The following is a 26356-nucleotide window of genomic DNA, read 5'->3' as shown; positions in this document are numbered from 1 at the left end:
GTATATTTAAAGTTATACTTGATATTAATAGCTTAATCTTGATATTCTTTTAATAACTTGTACTAATAATTTATAATAAAAGTATTTCATTGCCATGAAGTGTGGATGATGCTAAAAGTTGAAAGATTTTGCCATTACTATATAGTGGTTTGAGTACAAACCCTTTCCTGAACTTTGACAAAAAAAAAAAAAAATGGGAGGAAAGGGTCAACTATCAATGAGAATGATAGGGAGGGGATACTCTTCCAAGGTTCCTTTTTTTAATAGAAAACAAGTTCAATTGACTTCCCATTTTTTAGGTTCAACTATTGAACTTCAAAAAGTTGGCTTCCACGTGCCTACACGCGCGGGGGAGTGTTAAGGATAGTTCCACATACATTAGTCAGTATAAAAATTGATTCTAATTCAGTTTACTAATTTTATAAATATTTGATAACATTAGTTGAAAAAATCAGTACTTAAAATTTTAAATCACAAATCACCTTATGGGTATCGTAGTGAACTTTTCACTTTCTCTTCTTTCTCTCTTTAGACTAAAAAGATAAAAAAAAAATCTTTTGGTAAATTAGTTCTTTTGTATCTAAATTTATTTTATGATAAATAGTATGTAAGGTCTGGTGTGAATAAACCTAAAGGGCAGAATAGGTTTGTTAACTTTTTTTTTTCTTAATTTTAACTCCTTTTGCTTAATCATTGGATGTGTACTTATCTTTTTAATTAATTAAAAGTGTAATGACAACTTCATAGTTTACTCTCATGCACAATGATCAAGATACACTAAGTAGCAATTACATATGAAGTACACAAAATTTTAGGTGGTTCACAATCCTTCAGTAGATTGCTAGTCTACCTTCAAGATGTTTTATCACCTTGAGACTCCACTAAGCTTGGGTTTCCCTACGACATCTATCGTAAATCGATTCTAAGGCCACTTCTAATGTTGCCCATCCAAGTAATTATACCATTCAATTGACCACAACATCCAACTTATAATAGCACACACTCAAATTTATGACAACTAACTACACATATTAGTTTAGACCCACAAAGAGATTTTTCAGCGGCTCATTAGGTTGCAGAAGATTAGATCCACCCAGGGATTTTTAGGAGCTCATTAGGTACACTAGTCTAGACACTCAATATCAAACACAATTTTCCAACTTCTAGACCTCAATCACATCAAATTTTCTCAAACAATTTGATGTGAGAACCACCTTACCTACTCAAGGTTTGAACCAATTACAAGAATTATTTGTTTATAATATAGCCTGATGTAAATTGCCTCTCAATAGGTAGATTTTACAATCAAAGCACAAACCAATAAGTACACTAATTCTAATTACCTATTCGATGTAATCATGAACTTAAAATAATCCTTAATTGGTTTTGAAAATATATAGTCAACTCAAAATAATCCCCAATAGCTTAATTTGAAAATATAGGCTAAATGTAGATTTGGGATTAGTTTCAAATTGGGAAATGCAAACACATTAAATCAATGCAATGACTGATTTCAAAGTATAGCTCACAAATAATGATATGAATTTGACCAAGTATGATTGAAATATCTCATAGTATATACAAATAAATACTTGGATTTAAATCCCCAAATTTAAATACTTAATACAGGTTCTTTCAAATGTCCCACTAAAACCACATAAAGTATGTATTGATATGATTTGAAAATAGAACATGCTACAAAATTGAACTCAAATGGTTGACAATCACACAACTATTCACAATGCCATGCTTGAATCAAATATGATCTTAAAATCATTTTGTGTTTTTAACATTTTATTGATAAAAGTAAAAAGCAAAAAAAAAAAAAAAAAAAATGAGGACCTAATTTCGTATATACTAGAGGTACCCAATTTTTAATTTTCCTCTAGTAAAAATTACCCTTTTTAAATTAATAAAAAATTTCTTCACCAATCAAGTGAGAAGTATTAGTCATATGGGTTTCCTTTGTTTAAATAGAACTCATTCATATTCAACCAATAATTGGCAAAATAGATTTAATCGTATCATTGCAAGAATAACATAAATTATGAACTCCTAACTATTTGGCGGAAATAAAAAAGAGAAGAAAAGAACTCCAACCCTGTAATGGTCTATGAATACTATTCACCCACTTGATTTTTAAAGGTTAAGTCATATGTGATTCTTTGTAGTTTAGAGCTAATTATGTCATTTGAGACTGGGTTCAATGACAAGAATCAGAGCATACTTCATGTTAAAGAATAGTCCCAAATAGAGATCTTGAGTTTATTAGTTGAGAAAAAGGCTTCCTAAGGTGACTAGTCATTTTGGGATAGTCATTGACCCAACTCAACATAGTATCAGAACAGGTACTTATATGTGAGCCTACACCTAAACTATCTACTTGTAGAACCACAAAAGAAGGCTTACACCTAAACTGCCTAATCCTAAATTATCCACTTATAAAACTACAAAAGAGGGTCTACACGTGAGGGGGAGTGTTAAAGAATAGTCCCACATAGATTAGGGAGTATAAAGATCTTAAGTTTATTAGCTGGAAAAAAAGTTTCTTAAGTTGGCTAGTCATCTTGGGATAGGGCTTTGGACCCAATTTAACACTTCATATTGCAACTTCTGTTTACTTTGCTATGCAGTTAAAATTGATAAACAAGTGATAAACTTTGGAATTGATACCTTCCCTTTCTTTTATTTCTAGCTAAAACCTTCCACTCGTGTCTTAATGCTTCAAGAACAAGGGAAATCAAAGACAAAAAAACAAAATCCACTACCTCTGCTGCACAGCACAGAGCCATAAATAGTATCATACTACAACAAAATCAAAATTTATGGGGTGGCTCATTTATGCTGAGGACAGGCACAGTTCTCCTTCCCTGTATCCTCTGCAATGCAGGTGCTCTGCACCTTCTCATCTGGGTACCAACTGGGTCGTTTCTCAATCAATTCATTCATGAAGTCATCAAGCTTGTCAATGGTGATATTGGGCATCACCACCACATGGGCTATGTTCCCCTGGCATGCCAGCTGCCACCGCCGCACAAACTCCTCGTCCTGTGGCCGCTCGAACACAACCGTGCTGCTGAGCTCATTGAGCATCACTCCTATCCGTGCATCTCGAAGCCTGTCTTTTAGATAATGGGCGTTTCTCAGGCACTTCTGGACTTCTTTCTGGAATCCTCTGTATCCTTTGCGGTTCAGGGTGTACCAGAGGAAGATTGGGGCGTGACCATTCCTGCTGCCCATGATGGTTGCATCTCTGGACGCTAGATACTCGATGTTCCTTGACAGGACATTTATATGTTCCAATCGTGTTATTTGTACACCACATGGCATAGGGCATCCCACAAACTTGTGACCAGAAACACTCACGCTTCCAATAGGCTTCTTAAAAGAAACTTTTGGAGCCTGTTAATAATAAATCAAGTAGAAACATTTAAAATATCAAACTCCAAACTGATAGACAAAATATGCAGAAAAATTTAAGTAACAAAGCATGAAAGAAGCTACATAACATGGTTAAATTTGTTTGTTATTCTAAATGTCAATTGTTCCAAAAACACTAGATGTGCAAATATCAACCAACGAGGTCTTTTTTTGTTCAAATGTTAACTAAACCCACACACTCCCACCGTATCCCTTGGTTAGACTTGAATCCAAGACCTCACATTAGAAACCCCATGTGAACTTTGAGCCACATGGGGGATATTAATTGATCATGACCCTTCTGAAACATGGAAAAATTGGAGTGACTTATCAACAACTCATGTTTGCCACTACAGCAAGCAATCTCTACATGAAGAAATATTTTTCTTCAAAAAGATCTAGTTAAAAAAAGATAGACAAGAAAACGAGAGGCATACACGTTTGACGAAAGGCATCATAAGCCCAAATAGGGCACCATCACAGTGAATGTAAAATCGATCTTTGTTAAATCCAGTTTCTTTCAGGGTTTCTATCACCAGATCAAGATCATCAACAGCTCCCTTGACTGTGGTTCCTGCAACATGACTTAGAAGGTAAGCTGAATTCGTTCCGGTGAGAACGTAAGCACGAGAGGGAAAGGGGATGGATACGCACCAATGTTCACATTTATGATTGCTGGTTTTTCTTTGTTCTGAAGAAGTTTAGATTTGAAATCAGCACAGTCAATCTCACCAGAGCTGAGTGTCTCAACTTTTACACATTCCATTCTGTACATCCGTGCTGCTTTGAAGATAGAATAATGGGACTCCTTTGAAGCATACAAGATTCCATCTGGAAACACTTCCCTCCTGCTCTAACAATAGATAAAGAGATCAGTTGGGTTACATGAGTTGTATGAAGATTAAGGCTGTGTTTGTTAGGAACACAGAAAGGGAAGAGAAAAGAAAAAAAAAAGAAAAAAGAAGAGAAAGAAAAGAGAAAAGAAAAGAAAAGAAGTTTCTTTTCCCTTGTTTAGATGCCCATGGAAAATAAGAGAGAAAACAAAAGAGAAACATGGTTTCTCTAGTTTGAATGCACAAGGAAAATGGAAAAGAAAAGAAAACTTAATAATTTTTGAAATTTTTAATGATTAAAATTATATACAAGCCTAAGAACTAAAACATCTATAAGTATTAAAAAAATATTATTGACACACTTCAATTTACCAATTAAAATCAATATTATCAATATACCTTTATTTATAAATTTATTATACATAAGCATACTATGGTTTAATATTTCTATGAATTTGAATTCAAGAAAATACTTTTATGTTTTTATATTAAAATAATTTGAATTAAAATGTTTTCTATACTATGATAAAATTTTCTCTCCAAATCACATGCTTTTTTGAGAGAAAATATATTAACTAAGATAGTAAATTTTTCTCTCATATTTTCTTCTCTTTGAGAATTTGTGCTGCCAATCACTGGAAAAGGACTTTCTCTCCCCCTCTCTTTTCTTTTCTTTTTTGTTCTATGGTTTCCATACATGCCCTAAGACTGCAGTTGCAAGTTTAATTTACACAGAAATAAAGAAAATTCACTAAATATAAAAGTCAAAAAAGGTTATTCAGCTCACCCGACCAAGATGCCATGTAGGTTGCCTTCAGTACCACAATTGGTGATGTAACCCCAGTATTCACTCTTCTCTAATTCCCAAAGCCGAGCAAACCAATCTAACACCCCAACTTCAAACTGTCTGGAGTGGACTCCATAATTGCTTTCAATAAAGGGATCGCCTAGATTGTTAATAGAAAAGTGCTGAAGCTGTGCCAGAGCACCATAATCAAAGTCCAAGTTATAAGGGTAACCTGTATCAGATCAGCAGGAAACTCACAGATATCAGACTGGTAAATTTCAAAGCTATCATATGAGTACAAAAAAATGAAAAATTCTCAGCAGAGACACTAGCACCAACCATAAAAGATGAAGCACAAGATAGCATATAATGAAATCGCCTCATGAAAAGATGGTGATAAGTCTTCCACGCCAAGTTTAATCCAGAACTTATCACAACTAATCAGTGGATAACAGGCTAAGACCTAAGGTTTACAAGAATAGTCCTGTATCAACAGCTAATGCTAGCTTGAAAAATTCTTCCTTCTTTCACCATAGATAATCAATTCAAAAGGCATTTCCACGAAATAGTAAGAATAGGAGATGAATAGTTAATGAAGATGAATGGAAAGTAAGAATACAAATTAATCAACAACATCCCGTGAGGCAAGTATCGTATTTGGAGAAGCTTTTAATTCTAGAATGAAACATAAAGGAGAAAGCTCTTTCTAAGCCTAAAGTAAGAATAAGTAAAAGTAAAAAATGACTTTGAGAATAATTAAAAAATTGATGACATGAGCTATAAAGTACTTAAGAAAGACTTGATGAAGGCCAACCTTTCTAGAGAACCAAAATATGTCAAACAAGATGCACTAACACACTGTTACATTTCGTCAGCTAATCTATCACATGCATATACAGGTTTTAACAGAAGCCAAGTTTAACAGCCACAGGTATACATATTTTCCTATGTGACAATTAGAGAAACTATTGAAGATTCAATAACCTCTATAATAGTCATAGCCTACGGCTTTAATATCTTTTCTACTTTGTACAACCTCGGCCACTGTAAGTTTCACTATCTTATTGCTACAACATTTGATGGGAATCAAAAGCATGCCATTTAAGGATAATGCACCAAAGTTTATTGCAAGTTATAAGACCAACAATCACAGGATATCCTATGCCTGATTGTGTTGACATCCACTTTCCTTCAACTTGTAGGGTCAAACACCCAAACAGCACATTTTATAACTTTTTGATTTCAAAAGTTAAAAGTAAATAATTTGGAGGATAACAAAGAGAAAAAATCTTAATAATTACTAAGAAAAAAGGATTTTCCAGAGCAAGATAATTGACACTGTCGAAAATTAACTAATTTTGAAGCTATGACAAGCCTAATCTCTGCTCATTGATGAGAAATTAGCACTAATCTATTTATAGACCAACTAAGTGTGGCAAAATAAGACCACACGAGATGAAGGATAAGTGAATAACAATAGCAATAGAGCAGCTCAGATGGTATATACAAAGGATAATGGACAGGAGTTAAAAAGACCGTGAGGATCACACATGAAGTTCCGTTCCTAAAGATGAACTAGGAAAATATCAGTCTTATTTCGACGACATTTCCTCAGATTCATGTCCCTTTTAAAGTACAAACCAGATTGCAGGTGAATAAAACAGCAGTTTCAAATCCGTAACATCCTTAACTGCCACACACTTTGCAGGAAGTCCAGCAAAAATAGAGAAGGCAGAAATTGATACTCAGACACAAAAAAAACACAAATAGAGTAAATTAATTTTTAAAAAGCATACCCAAGTGGTGTTTCGTCCTTTCCATCAGAGATTTCCTATATCTCGCCAAAACACTAGCCATATAAGCGTCCCTATCTCCAGTAAGCTCATCATCCAACTCCGGCTCCGTGATGGCAAGCGACATTGTATGCACATTTCTTCCCAAAACCATCTCCCTCGCCCCCCTTTCCTGCAGCGGAGCAACACCATTCCCAATCACCGGCGCCAGCGGCTCCGTAATCTCCTGCGGACTGAATTCCTCCGGCAACTGCTCCACCTTCCCATTCAACCCGTTCGAAACAACATCCACACTTCCCACCATGATCGCTTCGCCGCCGCACCTTATCTCCCGTTCTGGATCTGCTCCTCCACCGACCTCTCCACCCCTCACACGCAATTCCCGCACCAACCCTTCTCTTTAACCTCCCTCCTTAGCGCGTAAAAATCAAGGGTTCGCCACCCCAGAGCAAGAGAGACCTGAAAATCACAAAAAAGACACCCGATTCGGACCTCCTTCCACAAAATCAAACAAATATGTTAAAATCACAGGTAAATATCTACCACCGAACGCCAAATCACAGCCCTCTGTCTTCTCCTCCCAGCCGTCTGATGTACTTTCCTCTTCGCGGGAGAGAGAGAAAGAGAGTAGAATGGGTGTCTCCCCCGCTTTCTCTCCTTGTTTTCTTGCTCGGCGGTCACGTGCTTGACTGTCTCTCAGATACACGGTGGGAGAACATTTTGAGAAAACGAAGAAGAAAACCTCCACACGTGGTGAAGTTGGGATTGGTCGGTTGGGGAGGATGGGCTCCACTCGAGATTCTTGATTTTTTTCTAAGGATTTTCCCCATTCCTCTACTTTGGATCCTATTATTCTAAAGATTCATTTTGTTTATGAGCAAGGAGAACAGCTATGAGTTCTCTTCCACCTAGTTCTCTTCCACCTTGTGTTTATGAGGGAAGTTATTAAAAAAAGAGAAAAAAAGGGACATGGTTAGGGTTGCCTGTATCATTCATACACATATTACGTATTGGATGATAAAGATGTAATTTTATATCGAGTTTTAATTGTTTATTAATCATGTTAAACGATCGATAATGCATTGATAGGCCATATATTGATCCTAATATAATATATGATATCCATATAGGCAACCTGTGTTATAATCAATAAATTCTAGAATAAGATTACCAAAAACTGTTTGAGTTTTTTACAGATAAATGAATGATTCTTTGTTTTACGATAATTAAATATTAAAATTTGGGTTTTGAATGATCAATAACTTAATTGACATAAAAGAACAAATTATATGTGATGATCAAAAATGAAAAACCTTAACATCTTTTGTCAATCTTTTACCCCTTCTCTCATCTCTTCTTTGTGACCATAAATGGAGTTTGATCCAACAGAAACGGAGAAGAGAAATCACTTTTAACTGTATAGCAGAGCAAACCCAAAACAAAATGAAGTTCTTTCGTTTTTGGAGAAGCCAACAACACGTTCAGAATTGTGGTTTCTTTAGGTTTTACATGAGAAGTTCCAATCCTTGTGAAAACAGATAGCATCTCTCTTGGGTTTTGATTTTCCAAACAAGCACAGGTGAAGGAGTTCCATGATACTAAATCCTTCACTGGTAGTAATGCACGGACAGAGTAGAGCCCCAAGATGGGAGTAACTGTAGGAGCTTCCGAATCCAATCCCGTATGGAACGGCAAGCCACAGAAGATTTGGAAGGGCAACAGTGTGCTGTTTCCGTTCTTTATGGGTTTCAAAAGTGTCAATTTTCCGCGGGAACGTCTATGCATCTTCGCGTTCATCTTCACAGTTTGCCATTAGCGAACGGCGCTCACTCTCAGTGGGGGCAATCATAGCCATCCGATCACTTGAAGGTTGCCAATCTGCAAAACCCTAAACCCATGAAACCTACCCTTTACTTGTGTGGGAACCAAACATAGATTCTAGGCTCTGCTCTTCCTCTCCTTCTCTACACCTCTGGGAACTGCTTGGTAGTCGGTTTGAAGTTTGGAGGCCAAAAGAAACAAAAATAATTCAATGACAGGGAGGCATCGCTTCGCTACACGATCTTTGATTCCTTTGACGACTGGGATAGTGGTAGCAGCACCATTCCTGTTGATCATGGTATTCGACGCGTACATGGTCGAGCCTTTCAGAATTTCAATCACCCGCACTTGTTTCAGTTGAAGGTTTCTTTTGTTGATCATGGGCTGGTATGCATGGCTTCTTTCCAGGTGCTTTTTGTTCACTCTCTGGGTTAGTGCGTGCTCAGAGGAAGAGGGAAAGTCCCGCCCTCCAGCATCTGATCGGCATTGAAAGCAAATAAAAGACTACAAATGTGTGTGCTTTGTGCCTGCTGCTGCTTATATTGACAAGCAAAACCTTGATATAATATCTGATGAATTTATCATATTTGGTCTTCAGGTGCAAGATGCTTGTGTAGAGTCCAAAACTGAAAGTGGACAAAGGGGTATGTTCTCCTTCCTGTCATCGAATTTTATTTTTCTCGTTTTCTTACTAAATTGACCGGTTTACACTTCTCTGCAGATCTTAGCGTGCTCTGTGTCTCTGTTTCAGTATTCAGACTTATTTTGCTCTCCAACCCGTCGGTTTTACTCGGTCATGCGTAGCTTTCTTCATTCTACCGGTCTAAGTGATTCAGAAAGAGTGGTGGACCTTCTCATAGACGATGCTGTGACCAGTTTCCACTTCTCTTTGATTGAGCTTAGCCCTTTTTTGTGCCAGTATTTAGAGCTTGTCTGTTTTAATTCCTTTCACCTTTCTTCCTTCTATCCAGCGGGTATATTCGAAATTGTAGTCAAATCAATAGTATAGTGCCTCAAATTGCCAAGCCAAATACCTGACATCAGTGGAGAGGCCCCTCGCAGAATATTTATAATGCTCATCTTGTAAATTTTGTAGGTAATAGAGCTCTACTGTATTGATCCTATATCTCTGACTTTATTTTTGTTTCTGGTGTTTAGCATCTTTGACTATTTTCTTGTGTTAATCCAGCTCTGGTTTTTAGTTGAATGCAAATTTATATTTTTGAAATAAGAAAAGAACATGGATAATATCATCTAGGATCGAGCTACACTCTGCCGTCTTTTTAACCTACTAGTTTTCACTCTTCTTTTATGCACTTCTGGGGTTTAGTATGTGGTGTGTCCATTTAAATATTCTAATTCGTATGATTGAATGGTTTGAAGGCATTGGCCATGACTTGTCCTACCCTTCTAATTGGTTCTTGAGAAATAGTTCCCTTGGATAATTCGACTTGAAGGATGTGTAGTTATGAATATGGTCTGCGTCACTGTGGATCTAGCTGCAGGAACTACCTAAAAATGCATGACAGATTAGTACTTTTGCCACTTCTCTGGGTGAGGAAAAAAAAACAATGTAATTTTTTTAGGCTAAGAACAGTTTGGAAAATTTGACATTAAACACAAGATTTTACATGTTTCACTTCACTTTGCAGTGTAGTGTTCTCATGATCCTTTCCTGGTTTAAAGGGATCTCAACTCTGGAGTGGGGTTGCCAAGTTACTGTGTTGAGCTGATGTGGTCACTTTTGGTGGCTCAACCAGGACTCATGGGATGACTTTCATAAATTCATTGACATGCATAAGTACTTCTATACCTTTAAGAGAATGGATTCTAGTGATTGGAGAAAAGGCAGAAAGAAGCATTTAGAAATTTAACCTTTTTTCTCCTGGCAAGACAGATGAAGCTTATGTTTTAAACTCAGAACATAAAGCCTGGTCAGTCCAATAGGTTTCATTTAGGTGAGTTCCTGTCCAATCAGTTGGACATCTGCCCTTTTCTTTGTATTTCATTATTGTCAATATTTTCTGCATTGATCTAACTCTATGTCGTAGCTGCTTACCGCTGTTTCCTAGAAGCTACATTATTTATAAGCTTCTCAAGTATTCCTGAGACTCTAGATTGTATCTTAAGTTTGCTCAACAAAAGAAATCTTTTGGGTATCATACTCCCAGTCTGTTTTGTGCATAGTCAGGGTTTATGGCCTTCACAAAAAATAACTCCATTCTAGGTCTTCTGGTGTGCTACCCAATAACATGTGTCACTCTCATCTAGTTTCTTTTGGACTAATTCTAGGAAGGAAGCATCACCTGTTTCTGTTTACATCGTGCAAGTTGAGAAACATACAAACTTCTCTTGTATGAGATTTTGTACATCATGAACTCAGAGACGAATTGTCCATTTTTACTGCCTCAAATTACTTTATCGTGTTTTTTAATGCTTTATATAACCTAGTATAGTTGAAAGAGTGAAGTGATAAATGATTGTTATTGTGAGGGAAATAGTCTTATTAAATACTTTGTGTCTAGCATGTTATGTTTTTGCAATGAATTCTTCGATATCTATTACAACAGGGAACCTCAGTTCTAACTTGCGAATTTAAGTTGTCATATATTTACATTTTATGCTTGGTACACATACATGATTACCACGTCCTCCATCAGATTGTGGGTGATAGAAACAATGAATTTGTCAATTACTGTTTTACAACTAGTTGCATGATGCAGTTTAAAATTTAAATATTTGAAGTATACCATTGATGATGACAATCTTATTATGCTTTTTTAACTTTGGAATCTGTTTTTTTTTCCATTTGTCTTCGATTCATATTTTATGTAATTTGTATTTTTCTTGACTTGCTATGTTGTTATGGAGCCATGTTCTAGTCCTTGTTTTGAACTATTACTAGGTTCATGAATCTCTTAGATTGAGAAGCGGCTTCTTAGCTTCTTCCCTGCAACATCTACTTGCTTCATCTAAACTTTTGGTATTTGACTTTTTTATTTCATTCATGAACTTTACAGGTACTGCTTGGACTACTATTCGAGTTGGTTGTGGACATGATATATGTCTCTTAAACAGCTGGATGGAAATGATTTTGCCAGTGCCCATTCCCTTCTGCATTGGCAAGTAAACGAATCTCACAGATGATATTAGCAACAGTAAGCTGAAAGATAGAAGGATTCAAGCATCCAGAAGAGAACTGGAGGAGTCTTTCTATCATTTGATTGATGTGAAAAAAGTTGATACAAAACTTGTCTCTGTGATTGGTCAAAATCACCTAAAACCAATGATGTGAATGAGTACTTTAGGAAATGGCAAACACAGAAGTTGGTGTTTATTGGGTATCTAGTTTGCTCTATTCAGCTCAAAATGCAGGTATTATTCTTTGTACTGGCACATGTTGGGAGTTGACTCTGAATCCAACACGGTTAGACTAGTTTAATATGATGAATAGGTTATTCTTCTACATTTTGAGTTGTGACAGTACTTGAAGCCTCCCTTGTCCCCAAGGGTCTTGTTTCATTGCTTCATTTGCTGTTAACAACCTTCAAATCTTTAATTATTTCTCAACTTTTGATTTGTGAGTCCTGCCATAGCATGTTCCCGTGAGGTATGCCCAGGAGGCCAAAATCTCCCATTACTTCAGAAAGTTGTCTGACCACGAGAGCATATTTAGAGATTTCCAGTGTTGACTATTGAACAGGGAGATCAGCCAATGCTGGAGTAGTCATCAATTGAACCGCTTGTCGATTTTTTAAGTTCTTGCTGCCATTTTGAAACTATTTGCTTAAGTATGCCCGTAAATTGATTGAGCTACTTCAAATCATTGAAGAAATAAAGATGAATTTGAATTATCAAAGCAGTGGGTACTCTTTCTTAATGGATATATTCTTCAGTATTGTTCTATTTGGAGAAAGAATTCTACACAAGTAGCTTTCTGGTGTTGCACTGCTGCAATGTTCTGCAAATGCCCTTCTATGCAATGGATCTGTCATGTCTGCTGTTATACATACAAAACCAGAAGAACAAAAAAGAAACAGCTTCGTTGAAAGTTTGAAAAGTGTGCTTGTCTAGATCAGCTTTCCATGTTATTAATTTTATTTTTCAATTTGCTGAAGTGTAGTCCAGTCCCTAAAGTTTCTTGTGAAGAAGAAGCTGCTCAGAACTTCTTACCGCTGTTAACAATCCAAAAGGAACAGCACAGCAGTGCATAAGTTTGTTGAAATTAATTCTGCTTTTAAGAAAGAGAGTTGGCAAGTTTATCTGTGTATTACTGGAATTAAACAGTTAAAAAGGATGACTGAACTCATCATTCTTTCCTCCTGTTCCCTTTGCTCCAAGCATCCTAGTTGATAAGATGAATAATCCATTCATCTTAGTTGACTTCACACGAAACATTTAGAATCTCTCTCTCTCTCTATTGACTTATTCCTCTATATTTTACACATTGATCTGCAGAATTTTCAGTGCAGGAAACAGAAATGGGAAACACCTTCGATAAAGGAAAATAAAATGACAGAAGAATCATTTACCCTTGAATCAATTCATTTGACAAAATTTCCTGTTATTCTGGCCTTGGTGCGTTCTGGGTTACTTTTTCTACTGTTCCTAGTCACAGGAAATTCGTTTCCTATTTCCTCTAACTTTTTTCTGTACGATAAGTGGAATCGAATAAAAAATTCCCCATATCCTAAAACCAGCACAAGAACTAGAAGATTTTTAGAAAAAAACTCTTGTTTATACTTCTCTTTGGTTTTAACTTTCTGTGGGAAATAATTCAATTTCTTGTGCCAAAAGCAGAGAAGAAAATATCACCATCATGGAGTTGGGGGTCAGAACTTCCTTTTCCTGGTTTTCTGCATCATATTATGATCAGGGCTCCTTATCCTCCATGGATGGGTTATAGCACAGAAGCAAGTCAGTCAGAGATGGCCCATCAAGGCTGCACAGAGACTGATACATTATTAAAAGGATCCAAAAGTTGATTCATTCTGATCCAAAGTATGGATCCATTCTCATAAAGAGTAAAAAGGGTAGGTTAATTTATTGTTTGATCTGTGGATAGTTGAAAAAATTTAGAGTTTCTGTCAGGAGGAGGCTGCAATTTCTAGAAGAATCTAAGCTCAATGCCCCATGCAAATATCAGCATTTAACAAAACCAGCAAACTTCCTTCATTCCTGCCTTCCTGCCCCTCATTTTACCTGCAAGTTAAATCAATCAATTCCGCTTCTTTTGACTCTCTTTCCCGACCAAACACAACCCCCCTCCAATCTCTCTCTCTCTCTCTCTCTCTCTCTCTCTCTCTCTCTCTCTCTCTCTCTCTCTCTCTCTCTCTCTCTATTATAAAGAATGCCAGGAGGTAAGTGTTATATCTTCTCTAGGCTTCACTGTCTTCATGGTTGTGATTCAAAACTACAGGAAAGGGTGAATTTGGTTTTCATAACCTCCCTTGAAGGGAGTAAAAAATCCAAACATGGGCTATTTTTTATTAAACATTCCCAAATGGAAAAAGTACAATTTGATCAGATCTTAATTTTTTTTTTCTTCTTACACTGTCTTTTATGACACGGTTCTCTCTCTCTCTTCTCTCTCAGCCATCTCTCTCTTCTTCCCATATATATGGCATCTCCCATCTGAAGAAACCAACCAACTTTCCTTCTCTGTGATCAACAATGACTGAACCAGAAAACTCCCTCCAGCTCCCCACATTGGACCTCTCCCAGCCCTTGCATTCCGCGCTCTCTTCCCTCTGTGAAGCCTGCCAAGAATGGGGCTTCTTCAACATCATCAACCATGGCATCTCAAAGCACCTTCTTACCAACCTCTACTCTCTCTCCAAACATCTCTTCACCCTTCCCATGGAGTCAAAACAGAAGCTCGGCCCTTCATCAACTCTCAAGACCTACACTCCCCATTTCATTGCCTCCCCCTTCTTTGAAAGCCTCAGAGTCTCCGGGCCGGACTTCTTTGCCTCTGCAAAGGGCTCCATTGATATCCTCCTCTCCGACCCACCATATCTTGAATTCTGGTAACACGCTTCCCTGTGCACTTCACCTCTGCGCGTTGCTTCCCATCAATCGCTGTGCTGAAAATCTTCCTCTTCTCTTTTTGTTTTTTGTAGTGACCTGTTAGAAGAATACTGTACCGGGATGACAGAATTGTCAAAGCGAGTAATGGGGATTGTTCTGAGATGTTTAGGTGATGGATTTGAGAAGAAGTTTTCTAAGTCTGAATTTGGTTGCTGCCAAGGATACTTGAGAATAGTTCATTACACGCCACCGATTAACGTGGAGAATGAAGAGGTTGAAGGGCTTGGGATGCACACTGACATGAGCTGCATAACAATTCTCAACCAAGATGAGATTGGTGGCCTACAAGTGAGATCTAAGGAAGGCAAATGGATGGACATCAAACCCAAAGAAGGGACTCTAGTCGTGAACATCGGTGATTTGCTGCAAGCTTGGAGCAATGGGAGACTAAGGTCATCTGCACACAGGGTTGTGTTGAAGCACTCAGTGACTCGTCTCTCTCTTGCTTTCTTCTGGTGTTTTGAGGATGACAAAGTGATCTGGGCGCCTGAGGAAGTTCTGGGTGAAGGGAAAGAAAGACTGTATCTCAAATTTTTCTGTTCAGATTATGTGAAATTCAGAGAAAACTCAGAGAGAGGAAGATTTGACAAAGTTGGCTATACCGTGGATGATTTTGCATCAATTGTGACTTCTGAGCTGATTGAACCCCCCGATGATTCATGAGATAATTCAGTTCATGTTGATTGAGGATAACCCTTCTTGGGTTAATTTTGTATTGATTTTGATGTTGTACTGTATTGTTTTTGTGATGTTTGAGGCCCCTGGTGATGGAAAGAAAAGCTATGCTGAGAGTGGAGAGTAGAGGAAATTAAGAGAGGGAGGTTGAGGTTGGTAGAGAGGGAAATTGCATTATGAGTCATGTTGGTCTCTGGTGAAGAGATTGATGATATTCTTTTATTGCACAAAATAAAAAAACTAAGAGCAACTGTAATATAGTTGAACTTCATCATTCAACTTGTACATGCATTTATCTATTACATTATTTATTGGTCTGGGCTGTCATTCCCAGTGTTTGGTTTGTTTATTTTTTTGGTCAACACTCCTCTCTCTCTCTCTCTCTCTCTCTCTCTCTTTTAGTTAGGAAAAGAAAAGAGCATTGCTCACTCAAGAACTAAGAGAGAAAGAAAGAACAAGGAGAACAAGAGAAGAAAGAAGAAAAGATAAATCAATATCCAAACATATATTTCCATAAATTCTTGTAGTTGACATTCTTTTAATTATACAAGTAATGCCATGCCACTCCCTTGATCAAACACAAGTTAAAAATTTCCAAAGTCTATTATCCAATTAGCATGTTTGAGATTCTTGTAGGAGAAAGGCTTTGTCCTTAGGTGGGAATCTAAGCTTTGTACATCATCATAGTGTTTTCTATTTGAAAATGTCTTCTTCTTCCCAATCATTGTAGACTACACTTGTATTTTCATACTTTTATTTCAATAATTCTTAATGAGTTCATATTTTCCACCCATTTACATGTATAGATCTTAATGACTTACAAGTTAGTTGAAGTGCAAGTTGAGAGTGGTAGTGTCCTCTTTTAAGTGCAAACAAGCCATACCATCCTCTATTCAAAAGCATACTTGAGCTCTTGGTGAGAATTAAAGTCGATGCAATTAATGTATATGTAACACCATACTTTGCTAAGTATACATTTTTTATGGTGTTAAAAATCAATGTTATAAAATCCAACCCATCATTCACCTCACAAGTTGTAGGTCATATTGAACTGGATTAGTTATACTTGGGTCAATCGGGTTTGACTATCGGTTGACCACAAATATGATGTCATCTAACATCGTAAGTTTGTTTTAAAATTTTCTTAAAAAGATAAAAAAAAACTCTCATAGGTAGAGCTATTCCCTTGATTTGCATGAGAAAGAGGCAGTTGCCCTAGCCTCGCCTCGATCATGCATGACAAAGAGAAGGGTGGGAGCCCTTCCCCACCAACAAAAGATGGAGAGAGAGAGAGGGGAAGAGTTTGAGCATCTTTCATAGACAGCTTATTAATTTATTTGTCATAATCAAACTCTTTAAGCATTATTAACACATATCTAATGCAACAAAAAGTCGAAAGAAGTGTAATTAAGTTCTTAACCAAAAGCAGTTGAGTAAGGAGTTTCTCTTTAACATCCATTAAGACTGAAGATGTTTAGAATGATCAACAATAGTCTTTGGTAAAAAAGAATTAGCTTAATATAAACACTAGATTTAGGTATATTTAAAATAATGGATTCATTAGAGAGAAATGTCATGAAAAAATAGGTAAAAAAAGAGAAAAAAATAGAGAACCATCCTTTCGTCTCCCTATTAATCGATATTAAATTCCATAACTTCTAATTTTGTGTGTAGAATGCTCAAGATAACATCAAATACATCTGCCTTATTTATCAAAGGATTAGAAAAAATCGGTCGGAATCTCTTGTGGGAATAATTTGGAAGATAATCCAAAACCAAAAGTATTGGTATATTTTTCATAGAAAAGAAAGAAAGTAAACACCAAGAACAAGAAAATGGCTTTCCAATGAACCCCTTGTCAACTTTTTATGCTGCTTCATAGCTTCAAAAACAATCATAAAGGTTTCCTACTTCATGGCCTAGCAACATAAGTCATGGATGTATTTAAAAGCTTGTCAAAGCTGGCCATTTGCTATTTTTGAACTATACAAATGCAATAAACAAATACAAGTGCACCCACAAGTTGCTAAGCTTAGGTTGTTGCATTTAATAGCTCCAACCCCATCTCATGAAGACAAAAAATACTTTTTTTTTTAAGCTGAAGATTATTTTATGAAGATGTTAATGAGGCATCTCTAACCTGTGAGATTATAAGTGAGCCCTTGAGAACTCTTCCATGTATGCTACAACTTATATTGAATCCCTAGCTTACAACACTTTCATTCTCTTTGGTTTGTTAGAGAATCTCTCCTTGTTTTAAGGGTCCTAAAACCCTAAAGCTTAAATTAATAAATGAGGTTCATCTTATTTCGATTGTGATCCATATCGAATTTGCAGGTGAAATGTAACAGATTTTGGCGACAATCGATATAGACGATGTATTATTTGATACAAGTTGTTGGAAGTTTACTATTGGACATTTGGGTACCAGGTATCGAAATTGGCTTAGGTGAGGATATTAGGGTTTAAGATAAAACCCATTTTCACAAAGGCAACATCTCGAATCAAATGAAAACAACCTTATCCTTATACAAGTGAAAATCACTTGATCCCATTTCTCCTCACGTGGGAGAAGAAGTGAGTTTATTAAGAAACAAGAAAGATAGATATTAGACTAACAAATTGCATTTCATGATGGACAAGTGTGAATTTTCAATTGGTGTGATAGCCTTATGTGGGTCTGACATGGCGATTACATGGCATCCACGTCAATAACAATCTGAAAATCTTTTTTTTTTTCTTTTTTCTTTCCTTCTTAGAGAAGAACAAAGAGTGTGATGGTAGTGTAATGCATGGGGAGGGAGGAAGGAAGGGACGAAAATGAAGAAGTAAAAAAAGAATTTAGTTTTTGCTTCGAAACTAAGGTATATATCAATTGTTACCGAAGTTAAGGGGCCTATTGAAGGAACCTCTTCTTGGCATATAAAGAGAACGAGAGCGCTCTTTCCATTTTTTTGCAAGGGTTCGATGCTCCCCCACCTCCAAGGGGGCCTTCTTCCTCACCAATATATGAAAAATAAGGAGAATTTTGCACCTAATGGGAAGTACCTTATGCCTTGCAATGTTAAGGTCTGTTTGGTACCCCCTAGAAAAGAAAAGAAAATAAATGAAAATGATATTTTGACCATTAAAAAGGATAATTTGATAATTATCTCATTTTTACTAATTATTTTTGAGAATAATAATGGTCAAATTCTCATTTTCTCTTTGCTTGTCGAAAACATTCCTTCCTTTTTGCTCGCAAGGGGTCAATGATCAAACATTCGCCTCATGGGGAGATAAAATTAGATAAAAATAAGGAGAGAAGTAGGGGTAGCGATCTAATTCCTAATAATGTAGAGGATAGGTGGGTAACCCCCACCTTCCTCTCTTCCCCCAATTTTTGTACCGACATGCGAGATACCTTGCCTTGTCCATTACCAGCCCGATATACAGGCATAAACTCGTAATGGAGTACATAACATACAAACTCGCATTCACTCAATGAAGCACAACTATGTTTTAGTCTAGAGACATATATTCTCTAATACCATCATTAGACCATAATGACTAGCTATTAAGGAGGCTATTGTTTAAGTTATAACCCATTACTATTTCCTCACATCTATCCATATGAGAATTTTTATTATTCAACTAATGATGGGGACCCTTGTTTTGCTACTTGCCATGTTCTATGGGAACAAAAATTTTATGTCCCAACTTACAAATTGTTGGAAGAAGTATTGAGTTTGTTAATTAACATGCGATACATATACGATAAAAGATCGTATTGTCGTTTATTTTAACAACATTTTACAGCCAATTGTGTACAATACATGCCACATTTGGGACAAATATCCTTTATGCTTGTATGATGTTGTAAGATGTTACGGCCTCAAAATCCAAAACCCTAATATATACATCAATTGCCAAATCCTCTCCACAGGCTCTTTCTGCAGGTTTCTTTGCTGATATCTCATTTTTCACTGGGTTCTGAAAGACAGTTCAAGAATTGCTTCAGTCAGAGCTGAAGGAAGTTTGGCACGTGCATAGTCTCCATCACTTCCTTCTGAGGTCATAATTGAAGGCTTTCCAGTAGGGTAGAGATGGAGGAACATCAAGTAAGGCAGAGATGGGGAAAGGAATTAGCAGTAGCAGCAGGCACCAGGAAACAAGCAAGGCCAGTCCCAGCTGCCACCAAGGAGGCCCCAGTGATATCGAGGGTGAAGAGAAGATGAAGCAATCCTCACTGGTGAAGAAGAGAAAAATAATAGACAAAATTTTGGTGCACTTTGCATGAATGAAATTTACTAAATGATGCCCAATGAGTACTTGTATCAGTGCTATGTGAGCAGGTGGTCAACCAGAGGTTCTCAATTCATGAATAGTCTTGTAGATCCTTAAGAAAACATTTCAACTATCTGACCCAAAAATAAAGAAACAAGTAATTCAGTTTCTCCCCAAGTACATTCTACCATCTTGTTCATGGTTTGTGATGCTACATGTTCATTGCAGAGAATCCAAGCGTTTTTATCATACAAAACGTCAAACAACAGCCACAAACTTTCTTTAAGAGAGTCGCTGCAACTCTCCCACTGATAATAGAGGACTTTCATCAGTAACTAAATCGAACCCCTTGACCTCACATCTTCCTACCTCTCATTCTTCAACATGTACAGTCCAAAAAACCTTTGGTATTTGGTCCAATTACCAATGATGATAACAATATGATGAGATAAATAATTATACATCCCTTATAGCACATTAGTCACAGCAAATACAGGTGACTATGTATTGAGTTTGGTGTGGCAACTGAACTTTCATTTTCAAATGTCCGGAATTGCTGTGTAAAGACTTCTTAGACTCGAAAGTAACCCTCGTACACTCAAATGGAACAGAAAGAACAAAGAAGTCTGAAATTATTTTAATATGCGATATGGCAATCAGGACAAGGTAGCTAGAATTGTAATACACCATGCAACCTTAGCAGCATTACTTCATTGGCAGTCCCTGTAGAACATACTGAACATCAAAACTTACCGATTACTCTCTGTAGGGCTTGTTTTATCATCCATGCTGATTCCACTGCTGCTCCTCTGAACTGGATGGAAGAAAATTTGTGTTACTCGATAAAAAAAAACACAAAATGAAAAACCAAATGATGCCATTAACAAGCCACTAAGTGAGAAGCTCATGAGGTGATTCAACCAGGCAAACATATTGTACAATGATAACCAGACAGCTCTGGGAAAAACTCAGCCTACTACTTGAATTGAAACATCAGACTTTTAAGTAGTTCTTGTCTTTTCACCACTAAATGGTTTATCTTTTGACATTTTGTCTTTTCCACCCTCAACAGTTCAGGTCTTTTGGAATTCCATCTTTTTTTACCCCTGAACAGTTCCAGGTTTTTTGAAGGTTTAATTTGGAGTAATTGTAGGCACACATTAACAGTTTATTGAGTTGCCCTGGATGAAGTCTTTCATGGGCTTCTCTAAAAAGAGCGACTTGACATCTTTCTTTCAAAGGTAAACAGGAAAACTTGGGCTTTGCTCTCAAATATTCAGACCTTAGATTTGAGCATCAGAGCAAGAATCCCATCAGTAGTTGATGACTGGACTGAGTGAGCATCCAAATGAAGACTGCTTATTGCATCGACTATTTCGAGTAACAAACAATCCCTCCATGGACATCTTAGTTCAACTGAGACCTCTTTGTCAACTATTGTAACTGTTACGTCAGCCAAGCCATCTTTAGATACCACCCAATTGAGTTCTGCATCTGCTTCATCAATGTCAGAGGCCTTTCTCTTGTTTATGAGATTCCTTTTTTCATTAGCATTATGTCCACAGTTGTCAGATGTTCTCTCAACTACATCAGGGTGTTTCCTTCTTTCTCTCGGTTCAGAGGCTGCAAAATCCTTGAAAGCTTCCAACTCGTTGACCCTTCTTTCAAGCTCTCTAAGGTACTCAATAGTGTCCCCAAGGATGGATGCCTTATCAATCTGAAAAATAAATAAATAAATATAAAAATAAAAATATGATAATAAAAAATATATTAGCCTATTTGCTCTTTTGGTGCAGGATCTTGAGCTGGTTGAAGTGAAACAAGGACAGATCTGTTTCAATGTCCAGCTAACACCATCTAGGATTACTAACCTAAGGTTAGAAGTATCCCAAGTTCAAGTTTCATCTGCATTTTTGAGTCATCACAAAAAGGGTACTTGTTAAGAACTATCCATGATGGAAGAAGTGGGCTCTCCAGGATATGAAATATATCCTGTAAACTGGGTATGGCAACAATATGCCACCACTTGAATCCCACAATAGAAATCACTGTTGATCTCCTAGTAACATTCCACAACTTCTGATAAAAGAATAAATACACTCTAAAAGACTTCTGCTAAAAATATCCAATACATGAATGCTGAGAGCAAACATTAATCTAACATAGGACAAGAGATGTCAGTTTCAATTACCTTGCTAATAGAAGGAATCAGTGACAGGAGAATCAGAAATTTTTCGTTCAACTTCTCTCTTCTCTTCCTCTCAGACAAAACATGGTTACCACTGTAACCATACCCTGTGGCACCATTCTCATGCTGAGACAATAGGGACTTGCCATGCATCCATGAAACTTCAACTAAAACCCTTTTCAGTATCTTCTGTGATGTATTACTACAAATCTGCAGCACAGGGCCGTCTAAGTCTTTCCTCCAGTATGTCAAGCTTGAAGAACTAGAAACATTTAAAAGGGCAGGCTTAACAACCAAGTGTTCAGAGTTTCTGAAAATGACTGCCAGAGTCTTTGAATAGTGATAGTCATTTGTTTCAAGATCCAACAAGCTAAATCTAGTGTGGTTGCACTCTTGAAGTTCTTGTAAAAGAGCATTAGATGTTTTCGCAGGAGGCAGCTTTTTCAACAGCAGCAAAGGATTGAGATATGCAATCACTTGAGTTTATATTGCTAAAGTCATCATCCATGTATTGCGAACTTTGGACTTGAGAATGTCCCTTTATACCCTCTGCCATAAAAGAATCTTCGGTGTCTACATTAGCTCCACAATCAGTAGAAATATCCTCTGATGAACCAGTTTTTAACTCATCATTCTGTATTTCTTCAATTGGATTCAATTCTACTTCTTCTTTAGGTGTGAACTGATGAGAAAAAGTTGACGGATAATCCTTGGACTCCATACCACATCCAGGTACTGAATTAAGCTTCCCATGGTCAACTTCAGCATATATCTGGTTGTCTTCTTTCTCAACATTCCTGGGGCTGAATGTAGATTGCTCATAGCAGAGAAGCTTTGGAAACTCTAGAAATGTGGTGGTGATTTGTTGAACGAGAGCAGGATCCCCTGAGAACTTTACAGAGACAATTACAATCAGATAAGACCATTTACAAGACCCAAAAAATGACACTCACTAAAGATCACTAACCATCTAGATGGAGTGTATAGTCTTCTCACCAGTTCAGTCACACCTAGTTCCAGAACACCACCCATAAGAGGAAAGCATGCAACCGTCTTCAAATTGTGGAAATAATAGTTACAGAAGATATATTCACAACATGAAATGGAAAATACGAATGCCACTAAAACTCTTTAGATTGTATGACATATTTCCACAACCAGAACAGAGTGCAGTCATCTCTCTCTCTCTCTCACTCAGATAATGCATCGTTTATTGGTGTAGGTACAAATACTAGGTTGAAGCTAACAATGAACTCACCAATCGGACAATCCTAGTCACAAAATGAGACACCAATGAAACATAGTACTTCAAATACTGAATTCATTATTCTATTCAGTTCAAAATTGCATCAGCTGTGTATTGCATGATTTGACTCAAACTCATCTATAAGTGCTCATGAACTCTTTAAAATTTACATTTAAAACTTCCTAATTTAGAAGAGTAAATACCTGAATAGATGCACTCTGAGGGTGAAATTGAGAGCCAATGGATCATTCAAGACAAAGAAAGACCACGATAAGATTAGATTCCTCTGCCATTTTTCAAGAAGAAAATGTTTTCACTCAAGACATTCACTAAAATTAAAAATGTAACTGTGCTGACGGATCTCCACCTTTGCTAGAAGGGAGCGTGAGAAGACTTTGCTTTCTGCTAAGTGGGCATTGCATAGCCAGATGTGTTGACCGTTTGCTAATGCTCTTCCTGGCAATCTTTTTGGAGGAATAAAAAATATGTATAAAAAGTTACTCAATGGAATGAAAAAGAATTTCATAAGAATAAGGCCTGAAAACAACAGAAAATATATAATGTAAATGAACAGATAAAACAACACAAACAGAACAAGACAAAACAGAGTCGCTGTTGTTATAATTAACAGAAGCAGGAAACAGCAGTAGTATCCCTCAAATACTAAAGCATCTGAACTACTATAGTCATATAAATCAGATGCTGCATTACAACCAAATAGATATGCATTAGAGCTCATTCCCACGACCCTAATACTAATCAGGAGCAAGAAACAGCAGCAGCTGTTGGTCAGTCTCCCTCAAATAACTATGCACTTGAACTATTATAGCTCTATAAATCAGATGTCATGCCACCCATAAAATAGATAAGCATTTGACCTTTTGTCCAAGATTTTATCAAATACCAAATAAATGGGTTCAAATTTAACCAGCAGAGACCAAAAATGGAAGAGAAGATTACCCTTGTCCAGGATTAAATGTGAAGGACATGCAGACCAAATAATACCACTCCGAGTCAGTAAGATCCTCAGGGGATAAAGCAGTAGAAGGCCTCTTGGCTTCTTGATTGTTGTCACCAGCTGAAAGAGACCGATAAAGTTCCCTCAGTTGCTCACATCTCTGTAAACCTATTTGGTCAACATTTAGTTCCATTGGTTGAAATGTTTTTCTCGTCTTGATGTCCCCATTATAGTACCCATCACTCCATTCTAGCATCCTATAAGATCTCATTGTAAACAAAAACAAGTCAAGAAGAGAAATACCCAGAACCTCGTCACAATGATAGCAAATGTTTAATTTTTATAGAAACAGGAGAGAAAGCAAAGTGGCTTTCGTGGTATCTCACAGAGTGGCTGAAAATACAAGAAAACTAAACTTAACAGCAAAACGTGAAATTTAAAAAAAGAAAGAAAGAAAGAATGTGCTAGTCCAAAGGGAACTCATTTTTTTTTTCCTGAAATAAATCATTACAGAAATAATTGATGCATTGGGCTGAGAATCATTTCCACCTCATCAGTTCACATTCATTACACATTCTCTAGTCCAAGTCTGTGTTATTTAAGTACCAAAAGAAATTAAAAAAGAAAAGAAAAACGAGATCAAGAACAAACACTACTCACATTATATAATTCACCTCTAACTAATATACACCAACACCGAACCAGCGTCAGTGATTAAAGACTGAAACCGAAGAACACAAAAGGAAAAAAAAAAAAAAGGACTATTAAACCTTAAAATTTTAAGGATTGCATACCCCTGCTGTCTTGCAGAAATCGACCAGAAAATTGCATAACTCCACTGGACACTCCTAACGGCAGCTGCAAGCTTTCTCCTGAAGTGATCTTCTGGCACTTCTTCGTGGTTCTGGAGTCCAGCAGCCATTCCCCAACACATAATAGTCTTTAAGTAAACCAAGAGAATCTATACTCCCCCACGAAATGGTAGCAGCAACAATAGCAGGGAAAAATTCATTTCACATTACCACAAACCAAAACCCAGATATGATATCTTGCGACGGAGGTCAATGGTTGCAAGTCTGGAAGCAGTATATTGGTTCAAGCTAATAGGTTAAATTGACTCAAAACAGTCTGAAGACATAAGGGAATGAAATGGAGTTTCATCGGCTAAATAATAGAAGATCTGTAATTTCGATGCTTACTTGTTTGCTCTTCGTTCCGCTCTGAAATGGGTCTCAACTATTCCTCCAAAAGAATGGAGCCCGCAAAAAAAAAAAAAAAAAAAATCTGTTTCCAGAAACGGGAACGGAGCAAAAGATCCTACTCATAAAGGACCATCTTCATTAATCACAAGAAAACTGTAATATTTATGACGAAAATCTAAACATTCAAGAAGCACCAATGGTCTCTGTTTACGATCTTCACAAGGGAGGACCCATAATGAAATGCTGTTTTTTTCTTTTCTTTTGGTGGTTGTTAATTGAAGATAAGTGGAAGAAATAATGCTAAAACAGATTAGATTAGCTAAAACTGTAGCAAAGAGAATTATATTCGTCCTGAAAGGCTGAAAAAGAGGATCGTGCCTTGCATGTGGGATGACACGAGAGGAAGGGTGGCCGCCGCCAGCCCCTAGCCGCAGCGAATTTCAAAATTTTGAGCTGTTAATTTCAGCGGCAGCAGTAGGGGTAGTAAAATGATGAATTAATTGAAGACGGTGAAATTTCGTCAGAAGAGAGACATTCTTGAACCCCCGTTGATGAGAGGGTCCCCGAAGAGGCACGTGAGGATCTCCTCTGTAAAAATCCTTGAATCCCTTGGCCTGAGCACCATCAAAAGTTTTCTGATTAGGTACTCACTAACCAATGTACACCGGGAGAACATAAAAGTTTTATATTCCAAGCACAGAATATAAAAGGTCCAGTTTTCAGACCATACAGGCACCTAGCAATGCAAAAACGAAACATGACAAACTCCATGGGAGAAGCTCTTTTACAGATTTTCATGCTGAGGAATTCTCACTGTACAGCATCCCTCTGTAGCCTTTTCATTATTTGCACGAATTGAGTAACTAGCTCGTCGGATTTAATGCCTCACCTCCCAAAAAAACAAAAGAAGCTCGCACAGTCAACAGCAGACAAAGAAAGGGCGATTGCGACTTCCGACTTTTAAGAGCTTGGCACTTTCTGGCGTGGCTGAAAAGAGCCGCCGATCACTCCTCTCCCTCGCTCTGTTTTTTCCACTCTTGCCCACGTGCTCTGCTCTTGTTCATCTGTGTGAATTCG

General features: G+C 37.1%; 3 protein-coding genes and 1 long non-coding RNA gene across 6 annotated transcripts; 2 read left to right on the top strand and 2 right to left on the bottom strand.

The window, feature by feature from the left end:
- Window positions 1-2656: 2656 nt before the first annotated feature.
- On the bottom strand, window positions 2657-7668 carry LOC137939185 (serine decarboxylase-like). The gene is made up of 6 exons (XM_068784401.1): window positions 7377-7668; window positions 6837-7292; window positions 5041-5272; window positions 4075-4268; window positions 3858-3994; window positions 2657-3402 (listed from the first exon to the last, which is right to left on the bottom strand). Exons 2-6 carry the CDS (start codon window positions 7135-7137, stop codon window positions 2836-2838), a joined length of 1431 nt encoding a protein of 476 aa, XP_068640502.1. The 5' UTR covers window positions 7138-7292; window positions 7377-7668; the 3' UTR covers window positions 2657-2835.
- A 622-nt stretch (window positions 7669-8290) lies between these two features.
- Window positions 8291-12039, top strand: LOC137939223 (uncharacterized). 3 transcript variants are annotated; one of them, XR_011109931.1, is made up of 5 exons: window positions 8291-8970; window positions 9063-9166; window positions 9253-9298; window positions 9376-9746; window positions 11675-12039. It is a non-coding gene; the product is annotated as an uncharacterized lncRNA (long non-coding RNA). The 3 variants fall into 3 exon arrangements; XR_011109930.1 differs by having other exon boundaries at window positions 9376-9750; XR_011109929.1 differs by lacking the exon at window positions 11675-12039 and having other exon boundaries at window positions 9376-10597.
- Window positions 12040-14327: 2288 nt separating this feature from the next.
- LOC137938523 (gibberellin 20-oxidase-like protein) lies at window positions 14328-15407 on the top strand. Its single transcript, XM_068783476.1, has 2 exons — window positions 14328-14683; window positions 14777-15407. Exons 1-2 carry the CDS (start codon window positions 14328-14330, stop codon window positions 15405-15407), a joined length of 987 nt encoding a protein of 328 aa, XP_068639577.1.
- A 4426-nt stretch (window positions 15408-19833) lies between these two features.
- LOC137938955 (transcription factor EGL1-like) lies at window positions 19834-25703 on the bottom strand. Its single transcript, XM_068784087.1, is given in 10 exon segments — window positions 19834-20499; window positions 20968-21402; window positions 21877-22293; window positions 22295-22765; window positions 22870-22926; window positions 23323-23337; window positions 23487-23583; window positions 24080-24334; window positions 24872-25153; window positions 25277-25703. Coding segments are annotated over 9 exon segments (1959 nt in total). The 5' UTR covers window positions 25012-25153; window positions 25277-25703; the 3' UTR covers window positions 19834-20427.
- Window positions 25704-26356: the final 653 nt, after the last annotated feature.

The sequence above is a fragment of the Aristolochia californica genome, unplaced genomic scaffold (assembly GCF_029961685.1).
Source record: "Aristolochia californica isolate CCGP_79_NKW_82.1479 unplaced genomic scaffold, dmAriCali1.0.hap1 SCAF_8, whole genome shotgun sequence".
NCBI lineage: Eukaryota > Viridiplantae > Streptophyta > Magnoliopsida > Piperales > Aristolochiaceae > Aristolochia > Aristolochia californica.
Note: the sequence above shows the minus strand (reverse complement) of the source record. Positions and strands in the feature narration are given on the sequence as shown.

Excerpts from the sequence above, each read along its gene's own strand:
- LOC137938523 (XM_068783476.1), top strand. The coding sequence starts at position 14,328 with ATGACTGAACCAGAAAACTCCCTCCAGCTCCCCACATTGGACCTCTCC. Across the intron at positions 14,684-14,776 it reads CCACCATATCTTGAATTCTG|TGACCTGTTAGAAGAATACT; the intron begins GTAACACGCTTC and ends TGTTTTTTGTAG.
- LOC137939185 (XM_068784401.1), bottom strand. The coding sequence starts at position 7,137 with ATGGTGGGAAGTGTGGATGTTGTTTCGAACGGGTTGAATGGGAAGGTG. Across the intron at positions 3,995-4,074 it reads AATCATAAATGTGAACATTG|GAACCACAGTCAAGGGAGCT; the intron begins GTGCGTATCCAT and ends GTCATGTTGCAG. Across the intron at positions 3,403-3,857 it reads TGATGCCTTTCGTCAAACGT|GCTCCAAAAGTTTCTTTTAA; the intron begins GTATGCCTCTCG and ends TATTATTAACAG.